The 21,974-nt window shown below is 36.3% G+C and overlaps 1 protein-coding gene across 1 annotated transcript in view; it reads left to right on the forward strand.

The window, feature by feature from the left end:
- The window catches only part of LOC135219592 (atrial natriuretic peptide receptor 2-like), a gene marked incomplete in the record, with an annotated part of 558,458 nt that overhangs the window by 211,956 nt on the left and 324,528 nt on the right, over positions 1 to 21,974 (forward strand). The window contains 2 exon segments of the mRNA XM_064256480.1: positions 17,365 to 17,530; positions 18,123 to 18,278. Of these exon segments, the coding sequence (XP_064112550.1) occupies positions 17,365 to 17,530; positions 18,123 to 18,278 (322 nt within the window).

A 21,974-nucleotide genomic window follows, 5' to 3' on the forward strand; every position in this document is an offset into this window, starting at 1 on the left:
ATTTATGGATGTTAATTCATGAATTTAATAAGTTTGTTTTGATTTCGTTAGACTTTAAATTGAAATATCTGTTATCAATGATTTCTGAAGGTTGGGGCAGTCTAATAGAGACCAGGTAAATGAAGTGTTTGCATAGTTTTAAAGGTTTCATGTATTTTCTAGACTCGCTTTTCATTTTATGGTACCGTCTTGAGAGCTAATTATTCGTTTCGAAAAGTAATATTGATAATATATTTTTTATATTTCATTTATTTTATTTTTCATCTTTTTTTCTTTTTGACATTTAAAATAACATTGGACGATGTGAAAGTGTGTGGTATTTTAGGTCATATTTTTATCGGTATTTGGGAAGTTAGTCATTTCTTCCTGCCATTAATAAATAAAAGTTCAATGCCATAACCTTTTGCCAGTTGTAAGAGTAGGCACATGAAATTCATATTTTCCTTTACCAAATTTTCTCATTCTCATTATTTCTTTGTTTAGTATTATGTGTGGATTGTAAATTGATTATAAGTTTTCAAGTACTTTTAATCAGTTTTTTTTTAAATAAATGTAATCAAAATTCACATTTCATGGAAATTGGAATGAAATAAGTTCTCGTGTGGAGTAGAATCTCATTGTCCAGTGAAAACAAATAGGGCCAAAATATCTTATTGAACGTAATATTACTTTGTGAAGAGAGCCATTAGGTTGAGGCCTCTCTCGATTCTACAAAATTGTAATAGAAGTCTTTAGACGTCTTTAGACCTCCGTAAAACACAATTTCAAAAGTTAGTCCAAAAGCCTGAATATCCCTTTAAACATATTTCCAGATGCTCATGTCAAAATTAAGTCCAGTTTCAAAAGTTAATGCGACACCAGTCTCTTGAAACATATTTGTATTAAATGTAAAACATAGATATCTCTTGAAATACAATTTTTTATAAGATTATAAGAAAAAATCAGGCTTATCCTGAACCCTTTATGATAGTGTGTAACGTTTAGAGCACCCCTTAAACCTTGTGCACACACACACACACACTCAAACACACACACACACACACACACACAAATATATATATATATATATATATATATATATATATATGTATGTATATATATGGTAAAAATGTTTTGTGGAAACTTATGACAAATTCGACTCTTGCTGCTCTGTGTTATCTCACGCTTCACATGTAAGTTTACAACTAGTCTCACTCTCTTTCACATATATATTATAAAATTAATCATTCAAAATAGTATTAAGATGATGCTTGATATTTACTTAGCCCTCCTTAACCAGTGTAAAATCGAATTGTTCCAGCCAACGGCTGCCGAATTTCTTTCTATGCAGCTGTTGTTCTCTATCGTTCCTGGAAAGGGAAGTGCTTTTTTGAAACATTTCCTGCTCCCAAAGGGAAGTTCCGCGAATAGTAAAGACGACGTCTGAAACTCTGATAACTTTAATGATTAATAAATAAACTCGTCGAGATATTTCTATCCCTTTTTGGATTTTTCTGAGAAGTGATGGATTTTCCAAGGAGTTGCTCACCAGGATCCTGTGACGCATTTAGTGCAGTTCCGGCGAAGAGGATTTTGGCGCAGGTTATTCAGGATGTACCATTGCTCTGCTAAGCAGCCAATATGTATTAAGCTATACTGTAAAGCTTTTGTGACCATCTTTCATATAAAGGTTGAAAGAGTTAGCAAAATCAACTGATATTTCAATGATATCTCTTGCGCCAATCATCTTCAATCTTGATCCCGTCACCCTGACTGGCAGACGGGAAATTGCTTTTGACACTTAAGGAAGGACTGGCTCGAACTTCAAACCGCTGAAAACAAAGTAGGAGTAACTTTTTACATTCACACATGAACTATGCAAGTTATTCGAATCAATACCTTTCGTATGTTCCTGAAGTTTATATCTTTCTTGTCACTTTTTGGGTTTAAGTGTCATGTCAGAATCGTTTGTTTATAATCGTCTTTTTGTGTGTGTGTTTTTTAATACTTCCAAGTCGTAAATTTTTGTTTTCATAATAGTTGGGGTATTTCTGGAAAAGAAATCGTGCTTATATATTTCATATGTTTTTTTTCAGACCTGCTTCGACTATTTGTATTTTCAAATACAATGCATTGCTCAATACTGTAGTTTTTTTCCAACTGTTAATTTCTCTCTCTCTCTCTCTCTCTCTCTCTCTCCTACGGTAAAATCTTCTAGCGTGTCCGGGTTTTCCAGGTAACCAGTCAATAGTTGAAAGCACTAGAATGGCAGAGGAACTTTTTAACAAAAGAGTATATATTTCAGACTCAGATTTCGCTCTACTTATGTTAAGTCGTGGCTTTCAAGTTACATCGAGTGAAAGCAGAACTCTCTTGAATTATGTAAGTTCATTGCTCTTAAGGGTCTCCTCTACTTTGCTGGACGACCCTATCCCCCATATCCCCCTTCCCTTTAATTTGTTCATTCGAAATTCCGTAATCCTTGCATTTCCGTGATTCCCATAACCATGTAACCTTCCCCTCTTCCTTCTATATCCTTTTCCCTTCAGACCTTCACTTGCCCGTCCCATCATCCATCGTAGAGCTAGGAAGAAGTGCATTGATATGTTAATTCCACTTTTCTTTGTCACTTTTTCCTTCTTGTGACAGTTTCGGGTGTGTGGCGTTGCCCTCCTCAGACTTTTCATTAAATCATGCATCCTGTATCCTAGTTTCACCTTTGCAAGTGGGAAATTGCACTGTGCTACATCCCTTATCATTTTTTATTTTAATGAACCGAAAATATTTTGTTTCGTCCACATGGAAATTTCGACCTCGGTAATATGTGTCGGCTTCCAGCCTGAGTAATTAATTGCCATTGTCTGTAGTGGCGTCAAACATTTCAGCTATCCCTCTATATTAACGAGGCATGTCTGTCGTCCATTTACATCGTTATTTTGTACGATGCCGGAATTTTTATATTTGTCCTGTGAACGTCTTGAACACCACATTCACTTAATGCAGTACTTTCTGTGTCTTAGAAACCTTTCCATTTTTGTTTTTCTTTTCCATTTCAAATTATACAGTCGGAGCCTTTTGGCTGTTTGCCATACAGGATAACATTTATTTACATTAGATATCTAACCTTTACGAACACAGAGAGAGAGGCGGGGGAAGCCTTGAGTGGTAGAAGACCTGCAGATTAAGAGTGGGAGGGATATAATCATAAAAATCAAAGTGGGAAAGGGACGGAAGGGTGAATAGAGTTTGAGCAATCATGTCAATTAAATGGGGGCCAACTTGCAGCTCAAGTCTAAGATTCGATCATGGAACTTTTAAGTCCTTTCCCATCGACGCAGGGTTTGGTATTAGAAGAGATCTACTTAAATGGAAGGAATTTGTTTAATTTCTCAGATAAAATGACCTGCGATTTTGTGTGTCCGTAATCCCTTAGCGTTGTCACAGACGGGAGTCCGTAACTCTTGTAAACTGGTTCTTTTCTATCCTTTGCTATTTGATTCAGAGGTTTATTGGGTGGCAATCAGCTATCTTTATCTGGTTGAAGCCCGGTGAGAAGGAACGAGCAAAAAGGACGAGGGGAAAAGAGATCACTTAAGCCAGGAGGAAGCGATTGACCTGCCTTTCGAAAAACGGAATATTAAAGGAATCCGGAATAAAAGGAAGGAGAGAGAGAAGTGCAAAACTTTGTTGATGAAAATAAACTGTAACGAACAATCTTGGAGATTATTCGATGGGAGAGTAATTAGTGCAGCAGATAAGTAGAGAATGACTAGTTTGTGATACAAGCATGAAATTCTGCATAAGTTCTCATTTTTACCCCCTCTTTTGAAAAATCTCTGTCCACGCAAAATTTCCATATGGCCGTCACTTTTCAAGATGGCCGCTGTTGTTTCGATTTCTGACCCTGAGTAAATTATCGTCGAAATAAATTCATCAATCATTATTCAGTTAATGTCTTCCTGGGAAGTAGTGTTAATTGAAGAAGATATCACCAGAGCTCCTACTACTATTTACCATTATGATAAAGATGGCGTTCAAAATGGCCGCTATGAAATAGTTTTCGTGATAACTCTGCAACTAAGAAAGGTAGAGACAAAATTTCTATGCCTACATTTATAAGGACAGAGAATCTGCTGCTATCTTTTCTATTGGGCTGTTATCAATATTACATCTTGGAAAGGGACCCCATAATGCTACTGAAAAGTATACACCCACAACACTAAAATAGAGTATGATAACAAAGTATTTTATCGAAGTCCGAGCACTGTCTCATAAGCCTGAAATGAACGCAAGATTTTAAAAATGCATAATGTCACCCTTTCAGTGCAACGAAATTCTCATTTAGATGTATCTGAAGCATAATTTGCAGCATTATAGTTACACCTCACATAATGATTACACCTCACATTTCCAGCTGCACAAGCAGCAAGGATATTTGTGAAGGAGTCAGTTAGCTCAAGTAGAGATTTTACCCTCTCGAGCACAGTGCTGGTCTCATGAAAAGAGGTAGTTGCTGAAGGGTTGTGATCGATGTTGTCCATAATCACAGTGGTAAGCAACCCCTTTCTCAAGACAGTTGGACAGACTACAATCTTTTCCACATACTTGGTGACAGTGGCATCTCCCAGTCGGGCTGATATCTCCAGCACCCTGTCATAGGAGATGCTCTTGCCATGATCATGAAGCAATGTGTACAGGTTTCTCTTCCTGGATTTAGCATAGATAGCCATGCTCACAAACACTGGAAAAGGAGTTACCTTATTCTTTAAGTGTCAATGTACACTTGCTCCTTCCTTCTGTTTTGAGAAGCAGTTGAGCTGAGCAATAGCCAGGTCTGACTGTGATAAGTCAAACCTTAGCTGTGGCTGTATGTCTGCTCCATGTTCGACCATACTAGTGGACTGGAGCAGACTTTGAGGTATGGCGTCATTGATGCATCCTTCAATAAAGGTGCCGTCAAACCTGGATTGATGATCCAGAAGATGCTTCCTCAGTATCTTTGCTGCTTTAGCAATCACAAGTGTATCTAAGTAGTCAGATGCCTGAGGTAGAGCAAGGCAAGTAGCACTCTTGTTGTTTGCTTCTAATTCAGGGATTTCTGCTAACAATTTGTCCTTAAATCTTGTTGTATTTACAGTGGATGAGGCAATGTCCAATTGTTCCACGTGCTGCTGGTATAATAGGAATTTGTCGACTAGAGGAAATATGGCAGGACCATCCGAACTCAAGCTGCTTTCACTGATATAATTAACCAGCTCTGATAGAACCAGTTGATATACTTCTGGTTCCTCTGGTATATTTGGAATATATCTGCAAAAGGAAATATGGCAGGACCATCCGAACTCTAGCTGTTTTCAATTATATAATTAACCAGCTCTGATACAGCCAGTTGATATACTTCTGGTTCTTCACTGTGACATAGTATTTCATCTCTTGTACAATTGTATTACCTGCACCTAGTGTTGCCATCAATTTACCATCATTGTGTGACCGCACTCATATAGTTTCTTGTTGAGATTCATGGTCATTACTTGTCAAAGATCTGATACAGTGGCCATATTTTCACGAAAAATGCATGCTTCATTGTCATGAATCATTCGACACTGTTTAGCATGCTTTTCCTGTGGTTCACTACCTCCAACAGTAGATCTTTGCTTTCTTGCAAGATCAAGGTTTGCATTATTAAACATGAACCTACAACTCCAGTGGCATACTGCCATGTTTTGTCGCAGTGTTGCCTCTATGCCACTGCCTTCATCTAGCCTTGCTGGGTCAAAGTTAAGTGGCATTTCACCAATCTCCTGGAACAATGGCACATTGGTTGAAATCATTATGTACCCATCATGTTCAGGATTATGATGTACAGAGGCCAAGGGTGAAGTTAGACCTTCATTATTCATGTCTTTCTGGCAAAGACAACATTTGCTCTGGCCGGTCTTCCTTTTGCCTGTGATTGAATTTACACTAGTCCTAATGAGTTCTTGTCTAAGATCAAGGGGCTATCATTTTACACCTTAATGTGATATGCACATTGATAATCACCCTACACCTAGCCTGAACATTCATCCAGTGCCATTGAAGTCCTGTGTGATCTATACACCATCCAGGTTAGTATATGAACTTGCCATGTAGAGCCCCACGTACCCTTTGCTCGGCTCTCCTATGCTGGCACCTCCTGCCAATTCAGGTGTGGCTATCTAGCTAGATCTATCAACTATATATATATATATATATATATATATATATATATATATATATATATATATATATATATATATATATACTTTCTACCAGCTAATTGATATGGGGCTATTAGATAGCTTTTGGGAGACTAAACTACCAAATTACACTAATGCAAAGCTAGGTACAGCGTAAGTAAGGTAAGGTTAGCTGACACTGAACTCCATGCAAAGTCACATAGCAGTGTAGTCACCATTGTGCCCTGATTGTTCTCTGACATTCGCTCTTTTAAATTAAAACTAAAGATAAAACCACCACCTTGATTACATATAGACTTACAAACTATTATATTAAACAGGAAGACATTTTTCCATGCCTACTGTATACTGAGACGCGATTATTTAAGGTTTTGGCTGCCGCACTGGATGCCATCTTTCTTTATATATGCTATATGAAATCTTTAAAAGAAATACAATTTATTTTTGCTGGGTGACTGCCTAAAATGTGTATAACCAAAAGAAGTGCATAAAAACATGACCAGAGGCATACGAGTCCCATATTAAAACCTTGACTAGCGACCATCTTGAAAAACAGCAGCCATTTTGGAATTGTGTGGACACCGAGTAACTTTCAAGAAGATATGGAGCATATTTCATGCTTGTATCATTAACTAAAGTATTTTAGTGAAAAATTATATCATCTGCTGCACTAAATGCACAGCAAAGAAAGCCAACCTTTCTCTTAGAATTGGTTAACATATTGCCGTTGACGTGTGTTTTCTCAACCATATAGCCGGGTTATTTTATTCTTTGCGAATATTCGAAAGTGTATTAGTAGCTATCGTTCCTGACTTACTTCACAGATAGCAGTGTCCTTAAAGATGAAAACAGAATTGAGTTTTTAGTTGATTAAGCGCTATTTATTTTTAATGTGTTGACCATTATTTTTGTGTGGCCAGTAAGCTTTAGAAATTATAGCAATGAAGCAATGTATGAATGAAAACTTATCCAGAAGCACAGGACGAGTATCTTTGGTGGCAAAAATAATAATTTTCCGGAAACAGAACCAAAGAAGAAAAATAAATTATTTATTTGCGGACGTGAAGAATTTATAGTAGTCTTTTTTTAATCTCAGCGTCAGTCTTTCTCTAGTCTTATGTCATTTATAGGAAACGTCATGACGCCTGTTGCTCTGTCAGCGATGCTGGGTAGATTTTGTTTTGCAGGTGTTGAAGGAATCTGTAATTCCTTTTTGCCGTTAAAACACTACACGATAGTCATATCTAGATAGTCATATCTTCGGTGGTACAGAAAACTCTGCTCTCCATAACTCCGATCATGGTTTTGAACATTTTATACCATGTCATATTTTATATCTTCCTGAAATCTGATGAAAGATATTCATATCTTTTTACTTAAGGGACTCGTCGTTAAGCCCCTTGAACCCGGGTTCCCACTGGGGATGAGAAGTGGGGAGGATGGGTGAAGGAGACTGGTCATTGCGAAATTGATTATTGTAACTTAATCTATCGAAATCAGCCTAATATATCTCGTAAAGGTTCAACTAAACGATTGATGTGTGATTAATTGCATTAATCCGATAATCGTTTTTACCGGATAGATATGATTTTTAATAGCCACATGACGTCTTACCTTTTCTATGACCTCACGCTTTTTTGTTTTTTGGGATGCGTTGCTCATATGTCCCTAGTGATTAGGCTGTAACTCCTTGATGTGAGTGGAAATTGCTGCTTTTCAGGCATTCATTTTTGGTCAGTTATCTCTCTCTCTCTCTCTCTCTCTCTCTCTCTCTCTCTCTCTCTCTCTCTCTCTCTCTCTCTCTCTTCTTCTCTCTCTCTCTCTCTCTCTCTCTCCATCTGCAGATAATCAGGATCCCCTCAGTCTTCTCTCTCTCTCTCTCTCTCTCTCTCTCTCCATTTGTCGACAAGAGAATATTAAATGCTATTAATACAGGGAAATTTTGTTTTGTTATTTTATTCCTCTCATACATTTTCTCTAGACGCCTTTGGTGAATGGATGGCAAAATATTTGTTTTGTTATTAGATTAAGCTAACCCTATGCCAGCACGGGCGCTTTCTTCGTTAGCACCCGGTATGCTAACAGTAGTGTCCCTGTTTGGAGTCACTGGAAGAGGAAGGAAATGAGAGCACAGGGTTAAAACATCCATTCAACCTCACGGTGCTATCAATCAATAACAAGGAAGTAGTGTGGCAGTTGAAAGTAAGGACTTGAATGAAGGTATCTTTTCGAACCGGAGGACATGATGCTTTAGAAATTTGCGTAATAGCTTATAGTAATAGTGTAAGTGGTAGAGAACTAAGTAAAGTTTTTTTGTTTGTTTTTTAGGGTCGAGAAGAAGAGGAACTGAATATCGCAGTGAATTTGTGCCGAGTTGCTAATATTACAACGGGGTTCCGGGATAATTACTTAAATGTTTGACTTTTGCATTTTTATTATTAAAATTTAGTGTTTTAGCGTTATGTGGTGCAATATTTTATGATTACCACGGATAGTGTCTTTGTGAACAATGAGTGTGTGTTAAAAGAATATATACGCACTTAATGTCCCTGATATTTAAATGGTATGAGGGCGGTATTTTCTCGCATTGAATGAGACCGCAAATTAGGGGAGTCTCTTTAAATACTACCTCGGCCTTTGCCCATCAACTAGCGATTGCATCAGGGAGCTTACTGTTTTCTTGGTGACACCTTGTGTCTGCGTTGCTTCCAATGCGTAATTGACGGGCTTTTAGTCATATTTATTGTCATAGAGTACATTGTTTTTTTGTTTTTAGCTAGGGAGTATTCATTCTTAATTTCTTGGATATGTGGTGTAACTGTCCTTCCGATGTTTAGCGGCTGTTGATGATGTTAGACGAAGCCATCCCTATCCCACATTCCATTCCATTCCAATCCATTCCATTCCATGACGGGCTCTTGTTCCTTATTTTTATTGATGTAACTGTTATTCAAGTTGCCTTCAGGAGGCACAGGCTGTGTTCATGGTTTAGATTAAGCCGGCTTTATGACAGCATGGGCTCTTAAACAAATGCGGCTCATGGGTGTGATAAGGTATTAAAATGAAGGCAAGACTATTGATACCTAGGGATTGGAAGTATACAAACGATAAAGGTTGTTGGTTTTATTTCATCATGCCAACAAAAATGTAGTTGCTAATCAAGTGCACAGCCTTGATTGACTGGAAGGCCAGGCCCTGTTGGTCACTTTGTTTGTCAGTCTTCCTTTGTCTTTGGTCTAAAGGCAAAGTTTTTGCCTGTGTTAGCTCTATTTATTTCTGGCATTTCCTCGTTCTTTTTTTCCTGATTGACCACACACACACACTCTCTCTCTCTCTCTCTCTCTCTCTCTCTCTCTCTCTCTCTCTCTCTCTCCCCAAATGTTTGCGGCAAAAGGACATGTAATCTGATCGCATTCGTCCATTCGATTGGTGGTTTTTCTGTAAAAGTTGAGGTGGATAGTGGTATAAGGAGGTAATTATATTATGGTTCTCTGTGGATAATTCCGGAATCCAGGATACATCCCATTCCAGGCCTTACACCGTGAATTTCAGCGAGAACGTGAAAAATGGGTCTTTGGTTTTCTTAACATTGCAGTCGTCTCCACAGAGAACAGATGATTTGACCAGTATAACTGTGAAGATCCATAATGACCTGCCAAAGGCTGCCTAATGAACGCCTCACAGAGTCGCCCGCTAAGGCAACCGCTCTTTCGGAGAAGATCTCGAGGAGTAACACCTTTGGCTTCTCTTGGATCGGATTGTTCCTTCGTTGCAGGCGATTCCTTTTGCAAGTTGAGGTAGATTTCACTCGTCGGTCGTCGTTATTTGGAGAAATTACTGTACTGAGTTGCTCGATTTTTTTTTAAATAGACTCTTCTCTCATGTTTCTTGATGTCGAAATTTTTGAAGAGTGGCTAGATCTCCTGTAGCCCCTTGGTAATGGATTCCCAACTACTGCCAAACATTAACGCCCTGCTTACGTAGACGGGGATGATTAGTTTTCTTAAGACTCTTAATTCAAAAGTTTTGTGCATTGAAGTAAATAAATGACTCCAGTCTTTTTGCCTCTCCACATAAACAGACGTTAATGGAAATTGTATGTATGTACTACATACATACATACACACACACACACACACACACACACATATATATATATATATATAATATAATATTATATATGTATTATTCTGTTTATGTGGAGGAGGATGAAAAGACTCAAGTATTGATTGGATATTAAACGATAGTTGAGACTTAAGATCTGCGAACATAAGTTAAGTTTGTTTAAGTAACAAAAGTTTTATATATATATAATATATATATATATATATATATATATATATATATATATATGGGTGTGTGTGCGCGCGAGCGCACCCGTGGGCGTGTGTGTGCGCCGCACCACATGTACAAACATGACTAGTATGTTCACAGATATTAAGTCACAAATACCGTTTAATATCCATTTCACTGCACTATAATTGTTTCATGATTGGCAGGATTCGTACCGTTGCCTGGTTTAGAAACGACGCTAGAGTGACTTTGACCACCAACCCAACAAAAGCGGTATAAGTTGATATGAAATCTGATGTTCATACAAGTATGCCTGTAGATTCAGGTTCTGTACTAGAATCGATGTCAACCCAATTCCAACATGATACATTATATATATATATATGTATGATATATATTATGTATATGTATATATATATATAATATAGTATATATATATATCTATATAACATATATATTAATATAATATATATATATATATATTTATATACATATATATATATATACATACTATAGTATATATAATATATATATATATATATATATATTAATATTTTACAATACTGTGAGATGTAAACCGTCGTTATCATCATGATATTATGGAAATATGAACGCATCATGTCTAAACATTAAACTTTCTCCCTTAATTAATTTAAACCGGGCAACATCCGCATGTAACCAAAAATGTATTTATTATTGCATGAAGGAGTAATTAAGGTTGCGTTATTACGTAGAAAAATCGTTTGTTTGATTGTTGTATTCCACTTCACCGGTTGTGCTTTAATTGCGGGAAATCGGATATTTGATTTTTCCAGAGATTTGTTTTTGGGCTGATGCATTTAATCAGAGTCGGCTGCAGGTCTTTCTTTTATTTTAGTCACTCTTTGTTCTTGGTTTTCCTTTCGTTATTCCATTTTCGCTAGCTCCTCTTTTAATTACCTTGTTTGGTTCAATTAGCCGGGTTGCGCTGGAATCCTCACACGTTGAATTAACATATCGTGACGTGACCATGAATGTCGGGAGCTTTGTAAGTATCCCGGTATCGAAGGAAAGAGAAAAGGACAATGATCTGATTTGGAGGGAACAAAACGACCAGAAAGCCTGGCTGGTATTGTTGCTAGTAACGTAGAGTTTTAGTGTCTGGATGATATTAAGTGATATATTCTGATTTTTTTTTTTTTCTGTCCAGCTTGACTTAATTGTTTGGTAGATCCACTTACCAGACTTTATTGCTAATTTAACGTTCATTCAAGACTTGATTTCAGTGAGGGCATATTATGAATTGAATATTTTTATGGATGATTATTCCCTCTAAATTTACCTACTCATTAGCCATACAGGAAGGCCTAAGTATATAGTGCTCGCACCCCCAGACCACCGGGCTGCATTTTCCCAAGATGTAACAGAGTACCAGGACCTTTCCCTGAAAAAAGCGGCGCACCATATCTTAAAAACTAACCTTAAAATTTGTTTGAAAATAATCTCATTATGTTTCCCACTCCCAAATTGAGACAATACTGTATTCTAGCGTAACCTAACCTAACGTAGGCTAGCATACAAAAAAAAAAAAAATAAAACAAAACTCAATAATAGTAAAAGGAAGATATGCATATGTACATGATATAAAATAAATCTTAAAATATTTTCTGTACCTTCCACAGGATGTTGAAATTGAATATTTCTAATCCTGTGCGGAGCTTCTTATCCAATGCGGGATCGTCGAAATATGCTAATTTTACTAAGTTATGAATGTTTCTCTTAATATTTTTTTATTTTCTTTTGTAGAATTACTCCTGTATACTATTAGAGTCCTCTCTGTGTACTGACTCACTACTCTGGCGTTGCCTTTTAAAGCCAGGGTCACATATAATAATAAATAAAATAAATAATAATAATAAAAAATAATAAATAATAAATAAAAATGTCGGCTGATAAGGACTCTATGACGACTTCCACAATAAACCATTAACCATTACGACAGCATTACGCAAGTTGAATACTGATGAATTGAATTTGGGTGCAATGAACTCAATAAAGAAAATCATGTTGAAAAACTGTGTAAATTTCCTGAATAAAAGTTAAAAATATATTTATTACCAAATATATTTTTGCTTCAGTTGTATTTATTACCATATTTAGGTATATATGAAATTCTCAAATTATATCAAGAATATAGAAAATCTTGAATCCAAACTATATTTTACTCAAAATTGAAAACAGAGGCAGATGTGGGTAATTAATTAAGGTCTTGAACTTTATAGGTTGTCGACGCACACGACAGAGTCTGACTCACTGCGCACACTTTGGGGTTGCCAAGTACATTGTGTATGAAATACTGGATGCCGTAATTCGCCATTGTTAATTACAACTTGGAGTCGTGATGAGCAAAATGACATGCGCGGTCTGAAATCGCCTGTGTGAGACCCAGGCTTTAAGAGTTGCCAGTAGTCACTTATGGCCACTGAAGTGATTGAAGAGTTACCAAAAGTCATTAATGGCCCACTGAAGTGATTTAAACATCTTTCCATCCAAATTCGTTCAAAGTGTATGGCGCGAAATGTTGATCGTCAAGGGACGATACTGGAAATAACCCTAAAGCTATAAATAGTCGTCAATTGACGACGGCCGCTCACAAAAGGTTGACCCATAATAATATGTCACGAGGTTAGAAGTGCCTCAGTGGCGTGATCGATATGGTATTGGCCTGCCACCCGTTGCTGAATAACAACTGGTTCCATGCAACGTAAAAACAAAATACAAACAAACAAACAAGTCACTAGGTTAGACAAATAAACAGATATTTCAAGAATTATATGTATTGAAATATAGTGTACTAATTCAGGGTCTGTTATGTTCCTGTTGTTTTCGTATGGATTATTGTTAACAGTGTCGGCTGCATTTATTTTTAAACAAGGCCTTCTTTGCTTTTCGCATGAGCAACAGCCCTTCTCCAGGCAGAATAATTTAATTATGCTTCACTAAGACGCAATTCAGCATGATCCCAGAGCAGCTAGCAAAGAAGGGAGGGGGTTCTGTAATACCTACATTTGAAATCTTCACCCATGCTAAGTTCCAAAGCTTACTGATTTCTCGTATATTGCTCCGAGAATCGGCCAACATAATTGAAAAACTGTTGACGAGTAGCTAAGTAAACTGAATCTCTGACTAGGACACTGGAGCGGCGCACAAGACTTGACAGTACGCCACTTAAAAGAAATTCGACAGAAACATTGATGCTTAGCTAAATCACTCTGTTTATTTGTTGCGTAGCTAGTAATAGAACCAAAGCGACTTGTGACATTATAAGCGCTGTGTAGTAAGTTCTAGTCATCCACATTCCAATGTAGCAGCATTATCTCTAAGAGTACCAAGCAAGTCATTAATTGAATTTGATTACATATTTATTCTTTCTCCATGAATACAGAAATTATTAATTTTAAAACATAATAAATTTATATATATATATATATATATATAGGTATTATAATATATATATATATATATATATATATGTGTGTATATATCTATAATATATGTATAATATATATTATATATATATATAATATATATATATATTATATATATATATATATAAGTTGCAACGAAAAGTAAAAATAAATAAAATTTAATAAAAAAAAAAAGTAAGGGGGGTAAAAACAGACCACATGTGCTGTGCAGGAGTTGCCCACTGGTATGGTGTAATGAAATGCCAGAAACAACTTATTCATGACGTTTCATGTATTTTTCATGCATATACCAGCAAATTTCGTAACTTACAGTATGAAGACAGAAATATGAAGAATTATTTTGAGCAACAGCAATTCCAGCCAGAACAGTAGTTGTACTTAAGTAGATTCTCATCAACCGTGCATTTGATGTCTAGGTCAGTCCCTTATGACGCTTCTGATTGGCTGTTGATAAGCCAGTCACAGGGCTGGAAACTCTCAGTCTCTCGAGAGAGTTCAGAGAGGCAGGATGTCAGTCTCTCGAGAGAGTTCAAAGAGGCAGGATGTATGTTCCACCTCTCCTGAGGGATACTTTTGAAAGACGTAGGGTAGAGTGGGGTAAAAGGGCCCCGTGGGGTAAGAGGCCTCCCCCTATTTTCTCGTCTATTACATATCATAGCAACTTAGTCAGCTGATCAGTGCAGCAACACTTTCTGCCTGAAGCTTTCTGTACCAAACAGCCAGGGAGAACTAGAATGGGACACAGCCAGCACGCATTTTTCTTCTTTTGACACATTTCATGTAAGTAGCGTGGTATATCAGGGATATCTTGTACGGACGTCTTGTCAGTAAAGTCAGTACTTTAACTATAGTTACTTTAAATGAGAATTAAGAAATATCTTACAATGCAATCCAGACTTGAAAACTCAATTGAGGTACAGGTGGATTTAGTTTTCTTAAAAAAATGGCAAGTTGGGTAAAAGGCCCACCACGCTTTGAGGCAAGAAGCCCAAGGGGCTTTTTACCCCATCTGATCAGTTGGACATGTAACCAGTGGTGAAAGAGGACAGACTACATCTTATTTGTGCAATGAAGGCAGCTGGAGTTTGTCTTCCTCTTATGTTAATATTTGCCCGTAAAAGGATGACTTCACTACTTATGATCGGCAGCTCACCTGGATCAATTGCTAGATGAACAGCAAATGGATGGTCTAATGCAAATTGTTTCGTAGACTGGCTGCATCACTTTGTTAAAATTGTTAAGCCAAGTCGAGCAGAAAAGCACATTACAATTCCAGATGGCCACCACAGTCACAGGACTTTAGCCAGAGAAAATACAGTAATGTAAAGAAAATTAGTCTACCTTTTTTACTTGTGTCATTTTTGTTATGTAAAACTTATCCATTATTTCTTTTATTTGTGTTATTCTTGGTGCTATATAAAGAAAGTGAATTTATGTCTAATTGTGCTGTTACAGCTGTCATGTAGAGGAAGTGTAAATTTATTTCACAATTTTGCTAATTTCAGTTCCTATGAATACCAAAAAGTTCCTAGGTTTTACAAGAAACTAAGAACTGTACGATTAATTTTTGTATATTTTCCAACATTATTCTTGAATATTTTTGTGTAGAAGGTTGAATTTTTTATATTTAGCAAAAATAGGCGTCTCCTTTTCAATTTACATGCTAGTTTTCATGAAGTACCACAATATCTTAGGTATGGGGCAAAAAGCCCCCACCGTGGGCTTCTTACCCAACCCATGGGGTAAAAGGCCCCTTTTGTTCTTTTTTTTCAGGTCATGTTTTTACTATCCTAAATTGCTAACAGCTTCTCATGATTATGATCGTTGATACTTCAATAACAAAGCTTTCCAGAAATATCTCTGTTAGGTCAATAGCTGAAATACTGTAGACAATATAAGCATTTCTCCTTAAGGGGGGCTTCTTACCCCACTCTCCCCTATCCCTCAGGAGAGGTGGAACAGAGATCCTACCCATGTGAATTCTCGAGAGAGGCTGAGAGTTTCCAGTCGTGATTGGCTTATCAACAGCCAATCAGGAGCGTCGTAAGGGACTGGCCTAGACATCAAATGCACAGTTGATGAGAATCTACTATAGTAGCAGTCATAGTATTACCACCCTGCTGATAACATATTTTAGCCTCTTCTGCAGTCTATTGTTTGTCATTTCAAGATGCGCGACTACTTCAGGAGAGCACATTTAATTGATTAATTACGAGTTATACGAAATTAGACCAGTAACCGCCCATTGTAGGTTTATTTATTTATTTTTTTTTTTAGCTTTCTGTAAAAGAAAATTATTGACATGACTTTTTGTCTGTCCGTCCCCCAAGATCTTATAAACTACTGAGACATTGAGGGCTGCAAATTGTTATGTGATCATCCACCCTCCAATCATCAAACATACCAAATTGCAGCCCTCTAGCCTCAGTAGTTTTTATTCTATTTAAGATTAAAGTTAGCCATGATCGTGGCTATAGGTGCCAAGAACACAGGCCATCACTGGGCCGCGGCTGAGAGTTTCATGAGCCGTGGCTAAGAGTTTCATGCAACACTATACGCTGTAAATAAAACTCAATTGCGCCGAAGAAACTTGTGCGCATTTTTCACTTATCGTCTCGCCGGTCATACCGTGTGACGCAATTGGCTTCACTGAAATTCTGACTTCCATATCTTCCTTGTATTTAATCTTAAACACATTTCCCTCCTGAAGAGGTCTGGGTCTTCCAACCCTTATTATTGCGCACACAGACCTACTGGCATTATCTCTGCTATTCGCTTCTGGGTTGTGCGGCCTTCATCATTTTTGATCTACTCGACGGAACTTTTGTCATTTCTCCACATGGTTTCATTTCTACCTTTGTTCTGTCATCTGGCTCCTCATATTCATCATAAAGCTCTATTCTCAAATCGACAGAATATTATAGATATAGTTTTATTTATGTGTAACCTATTTGATTTCTGAACCTTATTCACCATGCCAATTCTATCTTTTGCTTTGTTTAGTTTTTCCAATAAAAAAACTAACAGGTTTGATTTTATTTTATCAAATCGCAATGACAATGAAACGAACATATAGCGTACTATTATGAAGACTTCATGAGCTTATCTTCGGGTTTATTGGTAGGCTTGCCTTTTAGCGAGATTAAACCCAAAGGACTGGAAACTATGGCCACCCTACACTGGCAATTTTATTGGCCAATAGTCGTAAAATGTCCATAATATTAGCCGGGGTCAAATGAATGACGTGCCTGGTACCAAGTCAATTGTAGTGGCGTAAAAAACCGTTGATATTTTAGGGTCCGCTGAAAATTGAAACAAACAAATGTTTTCAGTATTCCTCATTTCAAGACGTGGAAACGAAAGAAACGTTCAACACTCAAACAACGATCATTTTTGTACCTCCACAGGGCATGGCATTCCTTCACTCGAGTGAACTACGCACTCATGGCAACTTGAAATCCAGTAATTGCGTTGTGGATTCGCGCTTCGTTCTCAAAATCACAGATTTCGGATTCCACCAGGTGGGCGACAGAGGCAAAAGCTACCACCCGGATTCATACGCTTACTGGAGACGTAAGTAGTATTCACCTTTTGAATTTAAGTTTGAATTCTTTTAAGTCTGTTGTAATTTCCGTAGGGGGTAGCTGCAATCCCTTTCATTTCTTTTACTGTACTTCCGTTCATATTCTCTTTCTTCCATCTTACTTAGGTCCCAGCGCTTGTCCTTCAACCCAAATTGTATATTCTGTCCATCTGTATCTGTTATAATTGAAGTGGTTGTCAGATAAAATGCCAGGTATGACAGACTAACAACTTGTATCATTGCGTCATGCTTGGGTTAGAGTTATTGCTAATTGTGATTATGAAAATTACAATTACAATTACTCAAGACTTATAATAGTAAAAAGGTTATCAAGTCCTCTTCACAAGATCAAATTCTTGACATTTAAGACTGGCATGTCACAATTGTAGATTTTTCCTTTAATGCATTTGTTCGTAAATATGAACAATGGCATCAGCTTGAATAATATTAAGCGCTCTCTCTCTCTCTCTCTCTCTCTCTCTCTCTCTCTCTCTCTCTCTCTCTCTCTCTCTCTCTCTCTCTTTATGTTGCCGTTGATCATATGGAAAAGTCGTGATAATCACCAGCTATAACTCGTTGTAGGAAAACTGTGGACGGCACCTGAAATCCTGAGAAACCCCAATCCGCCTCCCGAAGGAACCCAAAGGGCCGACGTCTATTCCTTCGCCATCATCGTCCATGAGATCATCTACAGGATGGGAGCTTTCTACGTCAAGAACGAAGATCTGTCGCCCCAACGTGAGTACAAGATCTAGAATTTACAAAGTATTTCATTGATTGATGTGTGTTTTAAAGTAATTCGGCGTTTTATTTATTTATGTTTTATAGATTTGTTCAAAAAGGGTTTTTGAACGTCTTTCTTGTATTTTCCGAGCGAGAGTAGCATTGCGTTTTTTTTCGAAATATTTTCTTAATGTGTTTAAACATGATGAGAGCTTAATCAGTGTTTAATCCCTAGTTTTTCGTATTACTCAGTATTGCGGAGTTTCGGAGTGTCTCCAAGGTTATGTATTTATTTAGTTTTTTAATTTTATGGAGCTTTCAGGAATTTTCTTTTTAACGTGTGACTACAAGACTGAGGTTAGAAGAGGTTTTGTCATAAGTAATTTGCTGGTATTTTTAACCAAACAACTTCACGCTGTGTAAATGTGATTTTGAATCTCATTTCTTCTTGTAATTTGAAGTTCCTTCGGATTATTCGATATTTATGGATAAGTCTTCAAAATATTTATGCAGATTTACGAAAGATTGTCTCAATATGCAAAAGCATTTTTGGAATTACTATCCTCCATATGTCTTCGTATTCTAAATTTTTCATGTTTTGCGATGTTGTATATATATATATATATATATATATATATATATATATATATATAGATATATATATATATATATATATACACACATATATATATATATATATATCTATATATATATATATATCTATATATATATATCTATATAATCTATCTGCATTTTTTGGAATTACTACCTCCATATGTCCCTTCGTATTCTAAATTTTTCATGTTTGCGAGTTGTCTAATATATATATACTGATAATTGATATATATAATCTAAAATAATCTATAATATTATATATATATATATATATTATAATTATACTATATATAGATATAATATATATATATAGCATTTTTGGAATTACTATCCTCCATATGTCTTCGTATTCTAAATTTTTCATGTTTTGCGATGTTGTATATATATATATACATATATATTATATATATATCTATATATATCTATATATATATATATATATATATATCATATATATATATATATATATATATATCTATATATATATATATATACACGACATTTACGTAAAACTACTGCAATGTTTCGATCGAAGTTATTCTAGGGTTCAAGCGCAAATAATGAAGTTTACAAGGAATCCGAGATTATAGAAATCATTTGTCATTCACTAATATTTCAGTTTGACGTCGTCTTCATTTGGTGTTGTAAGGAGTTCTAATTTTGGAGGTAGTAGCTTTACTAAGTTCTTGTGTAATGACTCCGAATTGACATATTTTTCTAAGTATTCTAAAAATTTATTCTTATATTCTTGGGTCTCACGGTTATTTTACAAGGATCTTTTATCGTTTTGGTTAAATTATTCAAATCGTATATATCTATATATGATATATATAGATATATATATATATATAATATTAATACTATATATATATGTGTGTGTGTGTGTGTGTGTGTGTGTGTGTGTGTATGTGTGTATGAAATTTACATTTTCCCAATTTATTTATTGTTTCTCGCTTTCCTTGTGTTTATTGTATACCTTTCTTATTGAGTGCTTTTAAATCTGATAAAGAACACCAACAAAGGTTTTCTACTTTCATAACGAGACTCAGACCCATAAATTCGAGTAATGTGTTCCGAGTTCCCTGAATGATTTTATTTTACTTCATTTATAATCAGAAGAGTAACCAGTCTAGGTTTGGACATCCTCTCTTTTATTAGTCTGATTGTTAGACAATGAAATACTGAAGCACTGGTTTTACTTAAAAGGTTATATAGTTTCATAAAAAAATATTAAGTGCCTGTTCGAAGTATCCTCAGATGACGTTCGGTATTTTGGACGTACTATTTCCCAAATATTAGCGGACTGTTTTCATTACTGAAAAGGATTTCGGACCAATGTTTTTCTGATTGGAAACTTTGTAGGTCCCCGAGAAGATTTTTAACAACCCGGCTGCTTCAATTTGTATTTGATCGTAAGAAATTTCTTTTTTTCACAAATCTTCATATAATGTGCAGGAATGGATTTAAATTTGCGAGATTTATAGAATGTTATGACTACTGCTGATACAAGTACATATAAAGGCGGTGGGATTGTATGAAATTAGTGAGACGGACGTCTGACTGACCGCATTTCGGGTAAGTAGTTGTTCCGTGCTATGTAAACATACTGCAGTGACCAACACAGTTGTGTACAAAAGTTCTGTATTAACTCTGAAAGTAAACTCGAACCATCTTTGAGTAAATTTTAGATTACCGAAATTAACATGTAAGCTATTCAAAATATATTTCTGAGCCACCAGTGTGTACTAACACTTTTGATGTGTTCCATTATCTTGTTGTTTATTGTACACTTAAACGGCAACTGTAAATCCAAACTGTCGATATGCGCCTTCAAACTAATGTAATATACCTTTCAGTATGTTGTGTACAAAACCTTTAAACTGTTGAAGTCGAGGTTCAGTTTTGTCTTAAAAAGCATTGTTGCGAATATTAAAGGTTTTCTGTGGTGAATTTGCATCCGTTTCTCCTGTTAAATGCATCATGTATTTTTTTATGGACATCACAGGTCCACGACGCCTCTCGCTTCTGGTAATACTGATGAAATATCCCAAAAGAGTATGGTTTAATGATAAGTCTGAAAGTCAAACTCAATGCGACTTTATTAAAAACGTAATGTCGAATTTCTGTAAACCTAAATATCGAATGTGTAATTTTTTTTAGTATCCAATATTAAGTGTCTTAATTTGGTTATTTTTATAGTTTTCATTCCAGATAAGACAATTATAAATCCTTAATTTTCGTAGGAAGCCCTTTTTAAACCATTAAGATATAAAGATATATATGCGTAACAGCAGCATAATATTGGATTCCTAAAGCAAGCAATTATCGAAAGCTAACACAGCGCAGTAATAATCGCATCGAGGATATTAACTAAACTGAGGCAGCTAAATGAAATTCACTGAAGTGCGTCTGCCATTCTAATCGGAGGAGCTCTTGACCGCTTCGTGCTAGCTCTTCTTCCGTATTAGCATAAGAAGCGGCAAAGCCGTTTTGATGAGATGGATCCATCGGGGATTGTCTGCTGCAAATGGCGCATAACGAGTGTTGGAGATTTGCAAATTTGAAATTTTTGGCTCTATTTTATTGTTTAGTCTTATCATTGTAACTTGTGTCTTCAGTTGATGAGGACACCACATACATTTTTTATTATGCTAGTTTCATCTCTACCCTTTCATTTCTTCCTGGTAGTTGGGAACTTTCTTCAAAGGATGGCTCCAGAATATGAGAATTGAAACTCTTTCAGGATTGTATTCGGTTTTCTCCACATTGGAGTCACCTTTTTGCCTTCTCTCAGGAAGTATATCTCACTTTTACTACCTAACACTCAGGCCTGCTTGGGAGCGGATTTAAAAGACGAGAGCCGTGCGATTACATGCGTCGTTGGGCGCAAAGGATATCGTTGCAAGCCTCGCACCAGTTGCTCGCTCTTGCCCTGCCCCACTTTTACACACACACACAGACATGTTGAGTGGCGACTGCAGATATGACAAATACACCCAGTTTCGTACGTTTTATTTACAAAGTAGGACCTCAACTTAAACCCCAAATTTCTGAGCGCCCAATACACTTCTCTCCTAGGTAGCAAATACGAGGTTT

The sequence above is a fragment of the Macrobrachium nipponense genome, chromosome 1 (assembly GCF_015104395.2).
Source record: "Macrobrachium nipponense isolate FS-2020 chromosome 1, ASM1510439v2, whole genome shotgun sequence".
In the NCBI taxonomy this organism is placed as follows: domain Eukaryota; kingdom Metazoa; phylum Arthropoda; class Malacostraca; order Decapoda; family Palaemonidae; genus Macrobrachium; species Macrobrachium nipponense.